The following is an 18,935-nucleotide window of genomic DNA, read 5'->3' on the forward strand; positions in this document are numbered from 1 at the left end:
ATTCTAAAATCATGTCAGAGAAGGTTGAAAAACTGTGTCGGAGAGATGAAAAGGTTGAAAGCGTTGTCACTGATAGCTAGAGAGAGAAAGAAAAAAAACCCTATGTTTGGGGGAGGGGGGGGGGGGAGAATATTACTTTTTAAAATTAAAAAACTTTAGACATAGGTAAAGTTATTAATTTTTAAAATTTTGAGGGAAAATATAATGAATATTATTTTTTTTTAATATTATTGATAAAATAACAATTTTACCCTAACTTTTAATAGAAAATTTTAACAGTAATTAATCCATATATAAGTGTTTAAGTTTTTGAACTATAACAAATGTATTATTGAGATTAAATTAAAACTTGCACGGAAAATAGTCCTTTGGCCTTAACATTATGTAGGTAATTTCAATATCACATTATTCTTATATTTTTGAACATATCACAATGATAACAAAAAATTTATATATTTGTATATTTTATTATTTCACAAATCAAATAAATAAATATTAATAATAATGAATAGGTTATTACAATAATAAAAAAATTATCCCAAAGCAAGCCTCCTATAATAATTTTCTATACAATAAAATTACTAAAATATCCCTAACATAAACACGAAATTGAAATCTAACTCTAAAAGGTGTATTGTCAAGTATTTCTTTCATATTTTTAATGATTATAATACCCTCTGATATGAAAGTTTTTATTATTCCAACTCTGAACAAAACCCTAGCTCCTACCATCACGAAAAACTTACCGATCAAATCTTTAATTCATTTGGTAGAGATTCAAAGTTTTTATTGTAATTTTTCTTTCTAGATTGGAGTTAATATTGAATTACCACCATTTATTATAATTTATCATAGATAAAAATTTACTTAAATTTTATGTAGATATCATCTAAACAAGCCTAAATTTAAATCATTATTTTACTTATAATTATATTTAAATTAAAATTTTAATTTATTAGATTTAATTCAAGATCAATAACTTGACAAGGTTGTTCTATTAAATCTCATCTCATTGATAATTCTTCTTCAGAAGTGCTCATAATTTTTCTTCGATGTTATCAAACAATTAATTTATATTTATTTTTAATACATAAAATTATTTATATTTATTATTATATGATTAATTGATTTTGAATTAAAAATAAAATAATATCTAATTATATAATAATTTAAATAAATATATATATTTATGGATTTAAATTATATATTTGTGTAATATTTTTTTAAATAAATATAAAGAACACGTGGCACATCCTGAGTATGCCACGATTCTTACAAAGATCTCTCAACGCTGTCTGTCTGCTCCTTGACTTCATCTCCACTCCAGTCTCTCCACTTTCGCACTTTCCAATCTTCATAATTAATAAAATTCGATTTCAATCTCCAATTTTTATTTCGTTTCCGTCAACGGAAAACCTAGAGTTTCACTTCCTTATGGCCGAAGACTCCCCTTGCTCCACCCAACTCATCGACGGAAACGGCGTCTTCAATGTCCAAGGCCTCGACAACTTCGTCCGTACCACCAGGCTCGCCGATTGTGGCCTCTCCTACGCCGTCGTCGCCGTCATGGGCCCACAAAGTAGTGGTATGTATCTCCAATTTTATTAGTTTAGTTGTGGTTATGTTGCTGGCCCGGTAGCGTTACTGGTCAATGTAAGGTTGTAAATATAAAGATTTGATTTTTTGTTTAATTTAGTTAATGTAACTTTTTTTTTTGGTGAATTAATGCTCTGTTTGGGTTTTATTTTTGGTGTTTTTTTGTTAATGGTGGACAGGGAAAAGTACTCTATTGAATCATCTTTTTCATACGAATTTTAGAGAGATGGATGCACTTAGAGGAAGGTTGGTTTGTTTTTTGTGTTTCTCAAGTGCTGTTATTTCTCTTTTGATTTGAGAGTTGGGAAGACCGTTATTATTATTATTATTATTATTATTATTATTATTATTTTTGGTTCTTTGGGTTCTGGGCAGGAGTCAAACAACTAAGGGAATTTGGATAGCTAAGTGTGTTGGCATTGAGCCTTTCACAATCGCAATGGATTTAGAGGGAACTGATGGGAGGGAAAGAGGCGAGGTAATAAGCTTTGTGTTGATATTTTTACTTGGCTGAAAATCAATTTATGATGGAATTCATTTTGTGTTTTGTTGTGAAGAAGGGAGCTCTTTTTCTTTCTTCAGTTCTACTTGGCTGTCACTATGAGTATAATATGCCATATGGTGTTCTAGTTTAATTTTTTATTAGCTCTGAAAACCAATAGGTAGAAAATTTTTTGAGAGGAATGTGCTGTTACCAAGTTGTGTGATATATCCCTGCTCTAAATTACTGGCTTAAGTGGGTTAACAATTTATAAGATAGATCCTGATATTTGTTTCCATTTGTAATGGAAAATCCAAAATTGGAGTCGGTGTTATCTTCAAGTTGTTATTAATTCATAGTTTATCAAGTTTGAGTTCTGGGGAACCCTTTTGAGACCAAATTCTTAATGTGATCTTTGTGAGGCTTATAGTTATCTGTAGTGCCTTTTGATTTCAAGAGATGCCACTGCCCACTAGAATGTTTAATGGTGTGATTAAGTTTGCAGAGAATTTTTTTTAATATTAAATAAGTAGATTAAAGTTGATCACAGATATGTAGCTTGTGTATCGTCATTTCTTGAAATTACTCTTATTTTAGGAAAATGTTTTTATCACTCATAAAATGTGTCTGCAAATCTGTTTTCTTTCAGGATGACACTGCATTTGAGAAACAGAGTGCCCTGTTTGCTTTGGCAATAGCAGATATTGTATTGATAAACATGTAAGTCTATTTGTTATTGTATTTAAAGCTGCAAATATGTTGGCATTATAGACAGGAACATGGTTTGGAATGACTGCATGGAGAAGTATTAGGCTTCCTAAAAGGAGGATGGCCTTGTAATTTGGGCTTAAAGAAATCATCAAGGGTAGATTGTTGTTAGATGGCCCATCATCTTTGGGTCTAGGCCTGGCCGTTCTCTAAGGTTGCCCAATGTTTCTAAAAATTTGGAATTTACTGGTCTGTCAGCCTATATATCATACAAGATTTCTCTGTTTGCTGTGACTTTGGCTGGCTAATGCTTAGGCCCTGTTTTCTTCTATATATGTATTTACATATATAACATCTAAACAGGCATTGGATTTATTGTGTTGTTTCCTGGAATTATTGGATTTGATGCTTGGTAACTACTGTATGAGGATAATTTTTGGCATATATGTCTTGGTTTCTTTGTTCCTGGGTAATGGAAGAAAGATAAATTTTTCTTTTCATCCTTTCTCTTGTCTGTACCAAAGTTTGTTTTTCTTCACCAAATTTCATTTTAAGTAGATGCCCTTGATATGAACTGGACACTGTCTAACTTTGGATCTGTAAACTCATTTTTCCTAAATGTATCCACTTGAAGTGGTGTTAACTCATGGAAAAAAGTTTAGGTGTTTGTTCAGGTTTTAATAAGATGTTTAATGTCATTTGTAGGTGGTGCCATGATATTGGTAGGGAGCAGGCTGCTAACAAACCTCTTCTAAAAACAGTTTTCCAGGTACTTTAGCTAGTTTTCCATGTTCGATGCCTTATTGTTTACTTATTTTATATCATACTATTGTCTATTTTTTACACAATATTCTGGTTCTCCGAGATGTATGTAGGTCATGATGCGTTTGTTTAGCCCACGCAAAACAACTCTTCTGTTTGTTATACGTGATAAGACAAAGGTTTGCAATTGCACTTTAAATTTTACTTTATGCTTTATTCTTTTTGTGGAAGGGACTTTTCTTCTCTTTTGGATGAATATCTTGTCATAACTCTCCTTGCAGACTCCGCTAGAATATTTAGAGCCTATTTTAAGAGAAGATATTCAGAAGGTATATTTATATACGTTTGCTTTCATACGGTTTGTTCATTCTTTTGTTTATTAAATTTGTTCAGCATATTGATAGGAGGTGATTTCCACAGATATGGAATGCAGTTCGTAAACCTGAGGCCCATAAAAGTACTCCTCTCAGTGAATTTTTTAATGTAAGTAAATCTTCTCCGATTCTCTTCTCTGTTTCTGTGATCAATTATTTTTTCTGTATTTACTTTGTATTATACTTGACATAAAATTTTTTAATTGCTTAATTGACATGTAGGTGGAGGTCACTGCTTTATCTAGCTATGAAGAAAAGGAGGAGCAGTTTAAAGAGCAGGTAGCCATTAATAAGATTAGGAAGTTTATCGAGCCTTAATTTTTATTATGATCCTACTAATTCAACTGAGTTTGGAGTGTATTGTAGCATTCTTTCACTCTTCCTATGTTGATCTAAATAATCAGTGTTTGAACTCTTGGCATTGTGGTTTCTTGGCCTAATTAAAGTGTTTATCACATTTTTTTGAAATAATTTGTGTAGAGTTGGTATCAACTGTCAAGGGGCTAATGATTTTGACCTTTTGACATTTTATACAGGTTGCTCAACTGAGGCAGCGGTTTTTCCATTCCATCTCTCCAGGAGGACTAGCTGGAGATAGACAAGGTGTTGTTCCTTCCTCAGGATTTTCTTTCAGTGCACAGCAGATATGGAAAATTATAAAAGAAAACAAGGACCTGGATCTTCCTGCTCATAAGGTTTTCTTTTATTAATGTTATTAATGTATTTGTTCTGTTGATAATGCAACTTCATAGATAACTATGTATGAACATGTTTTTTTAATTTATAAATTTTTGTTTAACTTTTATTAGATAATGGTTGCCACTGTTCGGTGTGAGGAAATTGCCAATGAGAAGCTCAGTCGTATATCAGCTGATCAGGTTACATACATGTTCCTTGCTGGAATTACTGGTCTGATTCCTCTGTTGGCCAGTACTTAAATGATTTGTTGCAGGGTTGGTTGGCATTGGAGGAAGCTATTCAAGTGGGTCCTGTCCCAGAATTTGGAAAAAAGCTTAGCTGTATTCTAGATACTTATTTTTCAGAGTAAGTTCATGTCCATCTCTGACACATTATCAAATCTGATGATTTGATTTGACTTGTTTTAGTTATTATGTACTAGCAAAATGCATCTTGAATTTGTATTTAAGGTATTCCATGAGACGATTCTTGTAAGACTACCTGCAGCCAAGCCCGTGGCATATGTAAAGAAAATTTTGTGTATGATGTATTTACCCTATTCCTCATGTGTGATGTTTTTTACTGTGGCATATGTAAAATGATTATCCTAATTCCTCATGTGTGATGCTTTTACCTGTAGAAGAAGCCTTGACATACTGGTACTGTTATTCTGTGTGTTTGCGGATATTGTATACTGACAGTTTTATGGTATTTCATGCATCAAACTCTGTTTGGAATCTCTGATCTTAGTTTTGTTTTCTAATTTTATTTCTCATAGGTATGACATGGAGACGATCTACTTCGATGAAGGTGTAAGAACTACAAAAAGACAACAATTGAATTCTAAAGCATTGGATGTAAGGTTCAACCTACTTAGTATGTGTTATTCATTATCTTCATTGAGACAATAACTTTTTAAAGTTGTCATGTGTGTATGAGACTTGTGAAAAAACTTTATGGTTAAGATGGACTTTTAACAATTTATGCTATCCATTGTTGCTTCCAAATTGTGATTAATGAATCATTTAAATGCAAAACAGTATTGAATTTAGTGTAGACTAAACATCTGCCTTGAAGGCACATACTAAGGACAATTAAAAAACAATTGTAGATGTTCCTCCTTTGCAAGACAAATAAAGACATTTTTAATGTCTAATATCATCACCGTTTCGTAGATTAGTGGCTTTAACCTAAGACCTATGTTGAATTAAATGTGAAGTGTGACTTCACCAACTGTGCTATTGCTGTTACCATATCATTTTGTTTTATTTATCTTTAATTTTCACTTCTCATGCCACATTAGTTTGTATGTGTTTATGATTCCTGATTACCGAGTGGACTAACTGTGATAGCTGCCTGTTATATTTGACAATCGAGGAAGTTTACATTAATTTTTGTTAAATAGAGGGTTCAATATACTTTTCGTGTATTTTTATTCTTTGGTGAATTTGAAATCGGTTGATGATGTTTAAGTAGGGGAATATGGTTTTCATAATGGTTCAATTTATTTGTGTCTTGAAATTTTTTTTCTTTGTTTTTATATAGGTTTATTATAGGGGTAAGCAAATTATCCATGTGGAACCGGAGCCGTTGGGTACCCGGTGATTGGTTCTGGTTCCAGTTCCTATGTGGAACCGAAGGAAATAGAGTAAGTTCCAAGAAATAAACTAAAGGAACCTGTCAGTTCTGGTTCTGGTTCTGGTCTCTTAGGAATCAGAACTCACCCAAAACTGATCCAATTCACTCATTTAAGGCAATGGGTTGGGTACTCGACCCCGGAAGATAAAATAAAAACCTAATCTTTTTCTCCCAGCAACTACTGACAAACTTTTTCTCCTTCCTTCGTTTGGTTCCAGTCTTCTACAGTATCAGACAATTTTTATTGGTATGATCAGTTATTAGATTACAGTGATTCAAGGTGGGTATTAGATTTTGTTGAACTGTTTATTATTCTCATTCAAATAACTGAAGAAGAAGGTCAAATAAGATATTAGATACAAATAAATAAGGGTGGCTGTCGGTGGTGGAACGTAGCTGTTATATATGATTTTGTTCAGTTAGTATGGGGACTTGCATTTTAACATTATCTTCTTCTATTTTTCACAAAAAAAAAAAAAAAAAACTAGAATTGGTCTTCTTTGTTTTTAACAAACATTTATTTAATCTGATGAGGAAGTGTTAGTTTCCATTGTAGGCATCTTAAGGTCAACTTGCAACACAAATTTTTTCTTCTTTGGTCCCATGCGGACAATCTTAGTTTCTGATATGCTTTGTGTACGTTGGTGGTCATCTCCATTATCCCATCTCTAATTTTCTTCTCTGTGTATAATTTTTTTATATATATAACAGGTTCTAGGTAGGAACTGGAACCTATGAAGTCGGTTTTGGGTAGGAACTGACCTCATAAGTTCCAGGTTCCAGTTCCTTTTTTTAATTATTTTTATGTTTTCCTCATTTATTCACAACTGTCTCTTAATTTGTCCAGTTTGTCCAGCCTGCATATACTGCCATGTTGGGTCATCTGCGTTCTAAAGTGTTTGATAGTTTTAAGACCAGACTGGAACAGTTACTGAACAAAGGGGAAGGCTTTGCTGCTTCAGTTCGCACTTGTTATAAATCTTGTATGCTTGAGTTTGACCGAGGGTGTGCTGGTAAGAAAACTTTATATAGCTTGCACTTGCACTCATACTTGTGTACCAATGAGGTATCTGAATATTCCTTAATTCATGAAATTTTATTTTTTTACAAGAATTCGTGAAAATTTGATTTTTTATTATTGTCATGAAAGTTGATTTACTACTGATAAAATAAATGTTATCACTTCTGATAGAGGTCTAGATTGTGATTGGGTTATACACATTCTTAAAAGATTATGGGGGCAAATGTGGTTATCAATTGAAGTTATTGTTAGGTATGATATAAAGGACAACATTAGGCTTGGATCTTTGATAAGAAATTATAAGTTTATTCTGGTTAATTTGCATTCGTAGTTGCATTTAGCTGTATGACATTTAAAGACTGCTGGCCATCATAATATTGGGGACACAGATTACTTTCTTTCCATTGTGGATACCAAGGCCATACTCTGCATTTCTATTCTTTATTTTTGACTTATTGTTCTTTATGTTTCTCGACCACTTCTCACTACAACCAAACTCACTCCTTTTCCTATTGCAAGAATTCAATCAGTAAGGGCTTTTCTTTGTCTATCTCTCTATCTGTCTATGAACACTTTTGCAAAGGAAACTAATATTTAGCAATATGTAATGACTGCTTGCTTGCTATTCAATTGACCTTATTCTTCCCCTTTCTTAGATGCTGCTATAAGACATGCTAACTGGGATGCTTCAAAAGTCCGGGAAAAACTTCGTCGTGACATTGATGGATATGCATCATCAGTTCGCAGCGCCAAGCTGTCTGAAATTATAGCCAACTATGAGGTTATTTTCTTGGCTAATGCACAGATTGTTGCTGTTATTGCAGTAAATGGTTTTGTTCTTAGACTACATTCATGTAAGACTAAATGACTGATTTTTGATACATCACTGATGTGCAGAAAAAGCTTACTGTAGCACTTATTGAACCTGTAGAATCTCTATTTGATGTTGGTAGTGAGGACACTTGGCCTTCAATAAGAAGGCTTCTTAAACGTGAGACTGAAGCTGCTTTATTGGAGCTTTCAAATGCAGTTGCTGGTTTTGAGTTGGACCAAGCTACAAGTGACACAATGGTTCAAAATTTAAGGAGCTATGCAAGAAATGTGGTAGAGAAAAAGGCTAGAGAAGATGCAGGCAAAGTTCTGATCCGCATGAAGGAAAGGTAGGGACGATTTTTAAATCTAGAAATGTGGTAGAGAAAAAAGCTAGAGAAAAAGCTTGAGAAAAAGCTTGATTGTGGTATTGTAGATTTTTAAATCTATAACTCATCTTTGTTGCTGAATGCTTCAGATTTTTATTTCAGATTCTCGACAGTCTTCAATCATGACAATGATTCAATGCCAAGGGTTTGGACTGGAAAAGAGGACATTAGGGCTATTTTGAAGGATGCCCATTCTGCAGTAAGTTTCAAGAATTTTAGTGAAAAGGGAGTTCCAACTGCCAGCCTTACAGTTTTATAATCTAATTGTCCTTTTGCTATTACTGTCTTGCAGTCACTGAGGGTATTATCTGTTATGGCTGCCATTCGCCTGGATGAGAAGCCTGATAAGATTGAACCCTTGCTTTTTTCCTCACTTATGGATGGAACTGTTGCTGTTTCATCTTCTCGAGATAGGAGCATAGGAGCTTCTGCAGATCCTCTTGCCTCAAGCACATGGGAGGAGGTAGAATTTTGCTGGCAGTGGCGTCTTTTTTTATATCTTTTTTTGATCAAATTTGTCATCAATCATGGAACATGTGCTAGGTTTCTCCAAAAGATATGTTGATAACACCAGTACAGTGTAAGTCTTTGTGGAGGCAGTTTAGAACAGAGACTGAGTATATGGTCACTCAAGCAATTTCGGCACAGGTACATTATAATTCATTGATTGTTGAAATATTTTTGTCCTTGAAGTTGGATCGTATCTTCTATATTTTTCTAGAATTTTAGTATTTTGGGACAAATTGATATTTAGTGAAAGTTCTCATCTTATCACTAGCCATGTTTTAGATTTATGTGCCAAATAGAAATAAATTAATTATAAATGATTTCAAACTTCTTTCCTTTCATTTGTTTAAGTCCGGTGACTGTTTTGTTATATCTTTCTTGTGTTGAAGTAGTGCAAAGCAATTTTTATTGTAAAATTGGGATATTTTTTAGTTCAGTACTAGTCATCTTTTAATGTTATGTCCAATTGGAATTCAGATGCTGTAAATTCCTGTATGGCAAAATCTTCACCTTACTGCATTTTTTTTCCCTTAAGTTTTTAATGTTATTATACTAGGTTATAGGTCACCGCCATTTCAGTTTTGCTTCATTCCATTGTACTTTGTGAAATTCTATACCATGAAAATTCAACATGTGAAGGCCTGTTATAAGAGAGAGAAGAAATTGGCGATTAGATGAACACGAATAATAGTGAAGTTCACAAACTAATCCCTTTTGGATCTATTTTTTCACACAATTGCATGAATTCGCTCCTCTCACTTATGATGCTCTCTGTTTGTTTTCTCCAGGAGGCTCATAGACGGAGTAACAACCGGTTACCTCCCCCATGGGCAATTGCAGCAATGGCTATCCTTGGTTTTAATGAGTTCATGCTCCTCTTAAAGTAATAATCTCACTGAAGTTGTCATTGTTGTATAATTTTTCTCATTAGTCATTATATTTATTGATTTTTCTCTGCTGGTGTAACAGGAATCCGCTTTATCTCTTGATTTTGTTCGTTGTATATTTACTTTCAAAAGCCTTATGGGTACAAATGGACATTGCCAAAGAGTTCCAACACGGCACTGTGAGTGTTAAAAGAGAGCCTATATGCACCAGTACACACACATGCACACATCCTCGTTGAATGATGAAAAATTTAATCTTTGATACCAACAGCACCCAGTGGGTTTAAATTATGCAGCTGTTCAAGCTAAGATAGTAGTTCCTATGCATCGGTTATTCATTACAAGAGTGATCGGACATCAATAATTTATAGATGTCTATTTATCCCCACAAAAAATTTAGTTTTATGTTGGTCAATCCTCATAATTTGTTTTTCATTGAGTTTGTTGATTTCTTTCAACTGCTTTTTATTTTACAGGTTTGATTTTTAGGTTGAATTTATTTTCATTACTTGACTGGAATATTATTTCCATGATATCGTGGATGCTGATTCTCATTTTATAATTTGCCATGTTACCAGATGGCTGGCATCATTTCCATTTCATCGAGGTTTCTTCCCACGGTTATGAACCTTCTTCGGCGACTTGCTGAAGAGGCTCAAGGGCATACGCCTGAAGCTCCAAGGCCACAACAATCTCTGGCTTCTCAGATTTTCCGACACCAAACTCAACAAAATCCAGTACCTAGCTCAATCCCCAAGTCATCCGTATCATCTAACATTTCTTCAACTGATAGTGATGTTGAGTACTCAAGCCCCAATTTAATGCTCAGGCGAAGCATGGAAACCAAAGAGGCTGAATTATCTTGAAGAAAATCTGTTCATTGTAATACATGTATCAAAGTGGGATTGTCACTGTCATCTTTACCGTCTATCCCTTTCCGTTGTATGATACATATGGAAAAAGGGGTATTGGGGAACAAAAGAAAACGTCGACCTTGACAATATACATATGTAAGATAACTCTTGGTGGGATAAGAAATATATGTGCGCTATATAATCTGATATTGAATTTAATAAATTACCAAAGAAATGAGTTGAACTAGGAGAAATAGAAGGATATGGTTTTGTTTCAGTGAATAACGGTTCGTGTTAGAACTTGTACAAGTGCTCTTTGAGAAGCTAATGGAAATGGAAACCGATCAGAAATCTGAGTTTTTGAAGCTATACTCTTATATAGAGTTTTGATAAAATAACGTTTAATCATATAATAACATGTTTATATTTGTATTTGTCAATATTTATATTTGTCAATATTTATATTTGCAGACAAGGTTGATGATAGAGAAATGTTTTAAACCCAAGACCGAATCTATCAATTGAATTGATTCATCGAATCTGATGGTCAGTCCCGTTCAGGTCGATGTTTAAATATTAAATAGACTTGAAAGAGTCCCAACAATGATAAAAGAAGACACCATAACAATAGACCACAGTTCTCCTTTGAAATTACTGGTATAGAAACCAAGTTCAATATGCATCACATACTATTATATTACCTCTCTGATTAGTTAAATATTGTTCGACTGTTTATTTAATCCATCGACGATGACGGTCAAACTAATCAAGAGCCAGACCTCACTGATCATTTTGACCAAGTCAACATAGGGTTCGAATTTGAAAAGATTGTGTTATAGTAGACAGTACTTCATTGAATAAACTTTCTTTTAACAGTTTGAAAGATCTCATCCATTTTATTCTGCTCATCTTATTTAACGTTCTATTCAAGTTAAACTGTGTTAACTTTCCCCAGGATTTATGTCCATCTGAAGAGATTGTAGAAAGAGCTACTAATTATCAAGTCTACCACAAACCAAGCTACAAGCCAGCCACTTTTAAAACTGTTTACACTCATTTCTACCTAAGCCTGACTAGAGAATGGAGTTATGGCTTGTTTGCAGCTATTGAACACTCAAAGGCCATATGACATGTTTTCAGCCTCGATACTTCTAATTAAGGAAAGGATGAATGGGAAACAAATGTAGATCATATCATAGATTCACAGAAAAATTACTTGAATCAGGCGATCTCATGACCATTGCTTGTTAAGTAGCCTAGGGATGGTCAAGTCTGCACCTCCAAACCCATCCATTATAGCATTTGCTGACGGGAATTCAGCTCTAGATATCAAACTACAAGAAGCAGAAAAAAAAAAAAAGCTATGGATCAACACAGAATTTACCTGCCAAAACATAAAATAGAATCGGTATAAAGTAGATAAGAGGACCAACAAAAAAATGGCAATATAACATGCGACAATTTTTACCTGCTCCGCAATACAACACAAGGCATGCCAATTCGTAGAGCTCCAGCCACTCCAGATTGACTTCCTGCAATAAGGACACAATTCTGGACTGGTTTTCCTGCATATTCTGCCCCCGCACGCAATGCAGCTACAATTTTATCTAAGCTGCACAATCCTTAACGTGTCAGATTGAAAACCACATTGCCACAGTCAAATAAGGAATTAATTTGAGAAACATAATTAAATTCTTTCAAGATGTCCTACATTTTGAAAATTGATATGACCATGATACAAATAATTTTGTGCAAAAATGCATATCCATTGACATATGCATATACCTGCCCTTACTCAATAAAATTGGCTTAATCAAAGCCATAAACAAGCTATGCAGAAAGCAGTTTTATAGTCCAAACCAAAAAGTAAAAAAGTCGAGATTTTCAGTGTTCATTAAGAATGGAAATTTTAACCAACTAAGAAAAAACACCTTCAATTGGAAGAAAAAAAAAGCAAAAAGTAAAGAAAGTTGACCGACCTTTCAGGTGAGGTGGTATCGATATCAACACTCAACTTGAGCATGGATGCAACCTCATTTGCTATCTTTTGTTTCTGAGCAGAAACTGGCCCAAGAAGCAAGAAGAGGATCCATTAGTACCCAGCCTTCTGCAATGAAAAGCATGTTGTATATATAACAAATACATGGCAACCATGTTGAAATTAACACTACCTGCTTTTCTTGCTTCAGTGGCCAATTGCTCATCCATATCAGAAGGCATTCTGAGTACTACTTGTCCATATATACTCTGTTCTACTTCCTCATTCCCAACAATTTTTATTTTTGAAATTCTGTCATGGCCAAGCTTCTCAACAACAGATCTAACAATATTTAATAGATAAAAATATATGTTAGAAGAAGCTCTTATCCTGTCATAAAGCATGCTGAACTAAACCACTTGGGCACAACCTAAGAACATTACGTTGCCAACATGGTCCTTCAAAAGAGAAGGAATTTAATTTCGCTACTTTCGCTTACTGCATTTTCAATATATAAACTATAATTTTCTAAGGTCCCTTCATGTCAAATGGTGTTTTGCATTCCATTAATACTAGAAGGTACTCGCAAAGGGATCTCAGCTCACTAAATTTTGCAACATAGCATTCAACAGAAGCATTAAAAGTACTATTGCCAAAGTAAATCAATGCAAATCATCCAAGAAATCTTGTGCCAGCAGTGCCAAATAAGGATGTGTACAGTGTATTCTATTAACCTAAGCTTATTGATGAACCATTTCTTTCCAACTCTGTATCTTTTGTTGTCTATTATCCAAAAATCACTGAGCTTTTGTACCGCATGTTAATTCAGGGACTCCAATGGACTCTGCAGCCTTCATAATTAAGAAACTTACAATTATAACATCCAAGGTAGGTGGCTTGAAGATGATTCAAACCATTAAACTTTTGGTTTAAACCTAAGAGAAAGCCATTCGAACAATCCCTAGGGGTTTCTTTTCATCTTTGCATAGTTTCTATGATTTGCATCCTTCCATATGCCTAGTCTTGTATCCACCTACAATTAAAATGTATTTTTATAGCTGTCGAAGACAAAGTAGATAATAATCTAGATGTTCAATTTAACCCTATATATTACAGAGCCGTGCTGTAATCACTGAATTTTCCTTTTCCATGGTTTTGAGGAATGATATACGCTGTTTAATGGTTAATGGTGTACATTAAAAAATGCACAGTTGTGAAAACTACAGTAAGAGAAAGAAGAATGAAAGACAGACAACTACATGCTATTGATAATAACTAAAGAAACTTATGATATTGTAGACAACCATAGCATATCTAGTAACTAATAGAACATACCCGGCAATTTTATCACCACTTTTACTATAGGCTGCTATGATAACAACAGGAAGTCCTTCATTGCATGCATCATCAATAAATCTGGAAACCAAGATGTCAAATAAGATTTAGAAAGTTAATGCCAGTGACATCATATCAAGACCAACAAAAAATTCAGAAACAATGTATCATGTTATATTACAGCAAATAGAAGCAAATTAATATTATATTATCACATTCATGACAAATTTTTGGCTTTTATCAATTGAGTAGCATGAAAAACTACATACATTGTCAATTTGATCACCAACATTAGGTTTATATATATCATTTACCATGAACCATATGGAAATTATAATTTTTCAATAAAGAAAACATGTTATCCAAAAAGAATAGCAACCAATATTCCAAAGAATCCAAGTACAGTAATCGTACCGTCTGAGCCAAAGTTACTATAATGACCAAGGAGCCACAAGAGTTTCTACTAGTTTCATAGATATGAATATCTACTTTAAATTTGGTAATTAATAGAGCACTTGAAATCTATATTAAAGACCATTAGTCCCAGGAGAATATACATGAGACGGTACATGCAAAATGTTGTACATAATTAAGATTAGACAACTTACTCTTCAACTCCAGGTCGTAAAGGTACTTCCTTTGACACCAGAAATTCATTGAACGCCTTTTTCTGCCAAAAGTGAACCAGTGATTTAGCAGCTTACCATAGAAAATTCTCAGCATCTTCATCCTTGGCTAATAGTTGCAGATGAGCAACATAATACCATTCACTTACAGAAACTATATACCTTTTCCCGCAACAGACGCTTCACAAATGTTTCCTTCTCATTTGTGGGCAAAGAAGTAGGCCAACCTATCTAGAAGAGTGACTATAAAAGTAAGATGGATTAAGCAAATTGCACAAGCACCAATGCAGACAACAATTTGTATACATTTTATAATCATAAGAAAAAAGGAGAGGAACTTACTCGATTAAAGAATAGAACCAGCATTCTTTCCTCATCACCAGAGCTCCTCCTGGGAAAAGATAACAACTTTTGACATAAATTTTCAAAATCATCTTAAATCTCTAACAAATGCTATTCAATTGGTACTTGTCCAAAACAAGCAACCTAACAATGAAAATACAACTCAAATGCTAGTCTGTGCTTGCATTTATCGAATTTTAGGAAGCTAAAAAAACTTCTGACATGCTTCATTTCAAACAAAAATTTTCATACAATCAGGACAACCCAGGGAATCAGAAAAGGATCTGAAATGTTTCACACCTTAAAAGGTCCGAATAGACAGGCACAGACCAATTCGCACAGTCAAGCCCAAGCTTTTTAAATGCTGACAGCATAAAAAAAAAATTTAATTATTATGTCAGACTCACAAATATATGATTCCAAAATTAGTTGTATTATTGAATAACTATTGCATCTCTCGCACCAACATTGAAGGCTTGTCGATTGCCTAAGCGATATGCGTCCACAAGGATCCTGGCATTTAAGAAAAGCAGGAACAATTTATCATTATTACATGTTTGCATATTATTACAGTTCTATAATATTTCGAACCTAAAAACTTGCACAGATTATTACTACACTGTAAGTCCTGTAAGATAGACTACATAAAAAATTACACAAGTATTGTCATCGGTTGATTGAAAATAAGTCCATCCAAAAGCATTTACAAATAGCACCAATTTAGGGAAGGATTCCATATTTTCTCTGCTACCCCTTTTCTTATTTCCCTTTTCACTCGGCAAAATTGAACCTAAAGACCTCCACCGCAATGCCACTCCACTTCTTTGGCACCCGAGGCAGTAATCTCAATTAACAAAGCATAGTGAAAAGCGAAATAAGTTGGTGCATAAATCAAGACTATGGTAGCAGACCAAAGTAACAAACTACGCCAGATAGGACACAAATACATAAATAAACTAAAACTAAAATAATGGCGCCAGCTCAATAAGATGCGTAGGGTTACAGTTACAGGACTTAATTAAATTTTTTTGCACTGCGTAATGTTTAAGTTTGAATATTTTGGGCTACAGGAAAAAAAAGAAAGAAAAACCCATCACAGTAACAATAGCCCTCTAACATATCAAATCCCTAAAATGCATACATATGAGACCAAAAGCTATGCAGAAGATTCAGAAATGAAAACAACAACATCAAAGCAACACATAATAAAATAAAATTTACAAAATCATCAAGAAAACTACAGAGTACCCATTTAATCAATCCATACAAACAAAAATACAAAGAGAAAGTGAAGTCAGTATAAAATAAGCCACTCAGATAAATCAAGAACCGAACCCACAAGAAAGGCTAACAAGAAAATAATTCCAAATCAACATAGACAAAAAGATAATATAAAAGAAGTTAAGTACCCATCAACTTCAAGAAGAAGAGCGAGTTCCTGAGATGGGTTTCGAGTGTGATGGGAGGAGGTTGAGCAGAAAGCAGAAAAGCCGCCATTTTTATGCAATAAATTTCCGGGAAATTTGAGGGAAGGGAAAGCCGAGGAAAATGAAGGAAAAAGAGAGAGCTTGTGATGGACTCTTGGTGGGGTTTCGTAGTAGAATTTATTGGTGGAGTTAATTACGCGGAGAGAGTTGAGTGGACATAAGGTGGCTTCCATGGCTTCTTAGCCTTTTCCAGCACTCATTTCGGCATATATACCAGAAAAGCATTCTGCCTTTTTTTTAGTGAATTACACTTTCCACCCCAAGGTTTGGCCCTTAAACAATTCTCCACCCCTAATGACATACATTAGATTTTTCTATTCAAAAACTAACATTGTAAATAAAATACAAATTGGTGTAGTATTGGAACCTTAAATTACCATATTATGTTTAATTATTTTATTTTTCAAAATTATCATAAAATTCTATATTTAAAAAATTAAAAAAAACAATATAGTTCTCAAATTTTTATACAGTTTTTCTTTCTTATTCCTTTCACTTTCACCATCGTTATCTAATCATCATCCCCTTAACTTGACAAGCCACTCCATACGTTTAAAATTTCTGCATCATGTTATATCTTTTTACTTCTTTGATGTAATAATGTCGATGAATCAACAACTTAAAGATTTTTGCAAGTTGGCAAACAAAAACAATAAAATCATAATATGGTAAGATCATGATAGTGGTGAGTTCATTAATAAACAAAAATGATAAGATCATGGTGGTATTATAACTGTGTCATTAATAAATTCGTTGATGATAAAAAAAGATAAGTTATTATATATGATGATGATGTTTAGGGTTAGAGTTTTAAATATTTTGTAACTATTGAATTGTAGGTTTTCAAACCTATAAGTAAGTCAAAAATATTTAAAATATTCGGGTGACTACCATCAAAAAGTTATTCTTATAACTTGTTTTTCTAATTTTGGCTGCTAAAATTATTATATTGTCTATATATCATTAGCTTTTTCTTTCTTTTAGGGTTTACTTTTGGCCCAAACATGTGATTTGTGTGAAGAGGTGAAAAAGATTGGTGTGAAACCTTAGGTGGGACATTGTCATTCACTCTTTTGTTTTTGTTTTAGTCTTTTAGAAAATAATACAATCTATTCTTAAGGTTATGAATTAATTACCTTTTTTTTCAATTTTAATAAGTAAAATTATGATTATATTAATAAAAGGATTTTAATAAGGATTATTAATCCATATATATGAAATAACATAAAACTCATTAGAGTTTTCAAGAATAACATAAGTATCCTCCTTATTAAGGTTAAAAGAAATATCTAATGTGCATTTGATTAAGATAATGTTTTATTACCAAATATGAAATATTACTATAAAGATAAATTATCATGAAGATTATTAATGTTTGATAAAAATTGATAGATATAAAAAATTATCATGTTTGGTTGAAAATAATAAAAAAATATTAAGATATTATTTTACTTAAATGTCCTTAGACATAATTATTTTAAAATATATTCATATTATTTTATATTAATTAAAATTGAGAGTATTTTAGTCCTAAAAAATTAATAAGTAAAGATAAAATTATAATAAAATCAAGATTACCAAAAAATTATTGTATTTGATTAAAAATAATAAGAAAATGTTAAAACATTATTTTACTTAAATGTTATTAAGTATAATTTTTTTTCAAATATATTCATATTGTTGTTATTTTAATTAAAATTGAGGGTCTTTTAGTTCTAAAAATTAATAAATAAGGATAAAATTATAATAAAATCAAGATTATTTTGATAATTTTTTAATACCTAAAGTGATGGTAATAATCATATTACAACCATATTATGTGTTATATCACCATTGGTAATAAAAAGATTATTGTAACATTTTACTAATGATAAATCAAATACGGTCGCAAGTAATGAAAGATAGATTATCAATGTAATCTTTATTTATTGAGAACCAAATGATCCCTAAATAATATAGGGTTGGATTTGATTAGGTTATTCGAGCTCGAATTATACCTTGGATAGAATGAGTTGAGTTTGGACTAAATATTGAACTCATTTTCATAAACAAATCAATTTTAAGTTGATTTAAACATTTGAATTTGAGTTTAACTCGAATCAAGTCTAAAATTAAATTGTTTTTAAGTCAAGTTTAAATCTTAGCTCATCAATTTCGAGTTAAGTTTTTTGGATTTGTGACGATCTTGAATTGGCCTGAATACTCAATTTGATAGAGGTTGCTCAAGCTTGACTCACATGGGTTTGATACCATAGATATGAGTTTGAGCCCATGTGAGCCGAGTTTGAGCTTCATAAACTTTGAGCAAAATGATATCATTTTGACTATCTCATATAACAAAATGATGTCATTTTGCTCTATTTATATAACGTAATAGTGACACAAAAATAATACCATTCTAAATTGATCAAAATTAGGTTGTTTTATTTTCATATATGAACCGCTCACAAGTCTATCTAATC

The 18,935-nt window shown here is 32.7% G+C and overlaps 2 protein-coding genes across 6 annotated transcripts; one reads left to right on the top strand and one right to left on the bottom strand.

Annotated features, from left to right (window-relative positions):
- The first annotated feature begins 1,266 nt into the window (after nt 1-1,266).
- On the top strand, nt 1,267-10,912 carry LOC123218492 (protein ROOT HAIR DEFECTIVE 3 homolog 2-like). 3 transcript variants are annotated; one of them, XM_044639959.1, is made up of 22 exons: nt 1,267-1,585; nt 1,766-1,842; nt 1,972-2,074; nt 2,727-2,797; nt 3,491-3,554; nt 3,661-3,726; nt 3,829-3,876; nt 3,968-4,030; nt 4,144-4,200; nt 4,458-4,616; nt 4,731-4,799; nt 4,874-4,965; nt 5,378-5,456; nt 7,085-7,250; nt 7,915-8,039; nt 8,156-8,418; nt 8,560-8,656; nt 8,750-8,920; nt 9,001-9,105; nt 9,753-9,847; nt 9,934-10,030; nt 10,430-10,912. In XM_044639959.1, exons 1-22 carry the CDS (start codon nt 1,490-1,492, stop codon nt 10,715-10,717), a joined length of 2,451 nt encoding a protein of 816 aa, XP_044495894.1. In that variant the 5' UTR covers nt 1,267-1,489; the 3' UTR covers nt 10,718-10,912. The 3 variants fall into 3 exon arrangements, with proteins under 3 accessions (XP_044495894.1, XP_044495893.1, XP_044495895.1); XM_044639958.1 differs by having other exon boundaries at nt 1,776-1,842; XM_044639960.1 differs by lacking the exons at nt 1,267-1,585; nt 2,727-2,797 and having other exon boundaries at nt 1,776-1,842.
- Nucleotides 10,913-11,682: 770 nt separating this feature from the next.
- On the bottom strand, nt 11,683-16,696 carry LOC123218493 (CBBY-like protein). Of its 3 annotated transcripts, none has more exons than XM_044639961.1 (11): nt 16,396-16,693; nt 15,450-15,499; nt 15,287-15,350; nt 14,987-15,035; nt 14,807-14,875; nt 14,627-14,688; nt 14,019-14,099; nt 12,877-13,025; nt 12,685-12,769; nt 12,174-12,317; nt 11,683-12,039 (listed from the first exon to the last, which is right to left on the bottom strand). In XM_044639961.1, exons 1-11 carry the CDS (start codon nt 16,644-16,646, stop codon nt 11,937-11,939), a joined length of 1,107 nt encoding a protein of 368 aa, XP_044495896.1. In that variant the 5' UTR covers nt 16,647-16,693; the 3' UTR covers nt 11,683-11,936. The 3 variants fall into 3 exon arrangements, with proteins under 3 accessions (XP_044495896.1, XP_044495899.1, XP_044495898.1); XM_044639963.1 differs by having other exon boundaries at nt 11,873-12,089; nt 16,396-16,696; XM_044639964.1 differs by lacking the exons at nt 15,287-15,350; nt 15,450-15,499 and having other exon boundaries at nt 16,396-16,694.
- Nucleotides 16,697-18,935: the final 2,239 nt, after the last annotated feature.

This window comes from Mangifera indica, chromosome 6 (assembly GCF_011075055.1).
Source record: "Mangifera indica cultivar Alphonso chromosome 6, CATAS_Mindica_2.1, whole genome shotgun sequence".
In the NCBI taxonomy this organism is placed as follows: Eukaryota; Viridiplantae; Streptophyta; class Magnoliopsida; order Sapindales; family Anacardiaceae; genus Mangifera; species Mangifera indica.

What these genes read in the sequence shown, in the direction of transcription:
- LOC123218492 (XM_044639958.1), top strand. Translation starts at nt 1,435, where the DNA reads ATGGCCGAAGACTCCCCTTGCTCCACCCAACTCATCGACGGAAACGGC. An exon ending in TTCTAAAAACAGTTTTCCAG is followed by an intron (nt 3,555 to 3,660) that starts GTACTTTAGCTA and finishes AGATGTATGTAG; the next exon opens with GTCATGATGCGTTTGTTTAG. An exon ending in TGAAGGATGCCCATTCTGCA is followed by an intron (nt 8,657 to 8,749) that starts GTAAGTTTCAAG and finishes ACTGTCTTGCAG; the next exon opens with TCACTGAGGGTATTATCTGT.
- LOC123218493 (XM_044639961.1), bottom strand. Translation starts at nt 16,646, where the DNA reads ATGGAAGCCACCTTATGTCCACTCAACTCTCTCCGCGTAATTAACTCC. An exon ending in TCGACAAGCCTTCAATGTTG is followed by an intron (nt 15,351 to 15,449) that starts GTGCGAGAGATG and finishes TTATGCTGTCAG; the next exon opens with CATTTAAAAAGCTTGGGCTT. An exon ending in GATACCACCTCACCTGAAAG is followed by an intron (nt 12,318 to 12,684) that starts GTCGGTCAACTT and finishes AGGATTGTGCAG; the next exon opens with CTTAGATAAAATTGTAGCTG.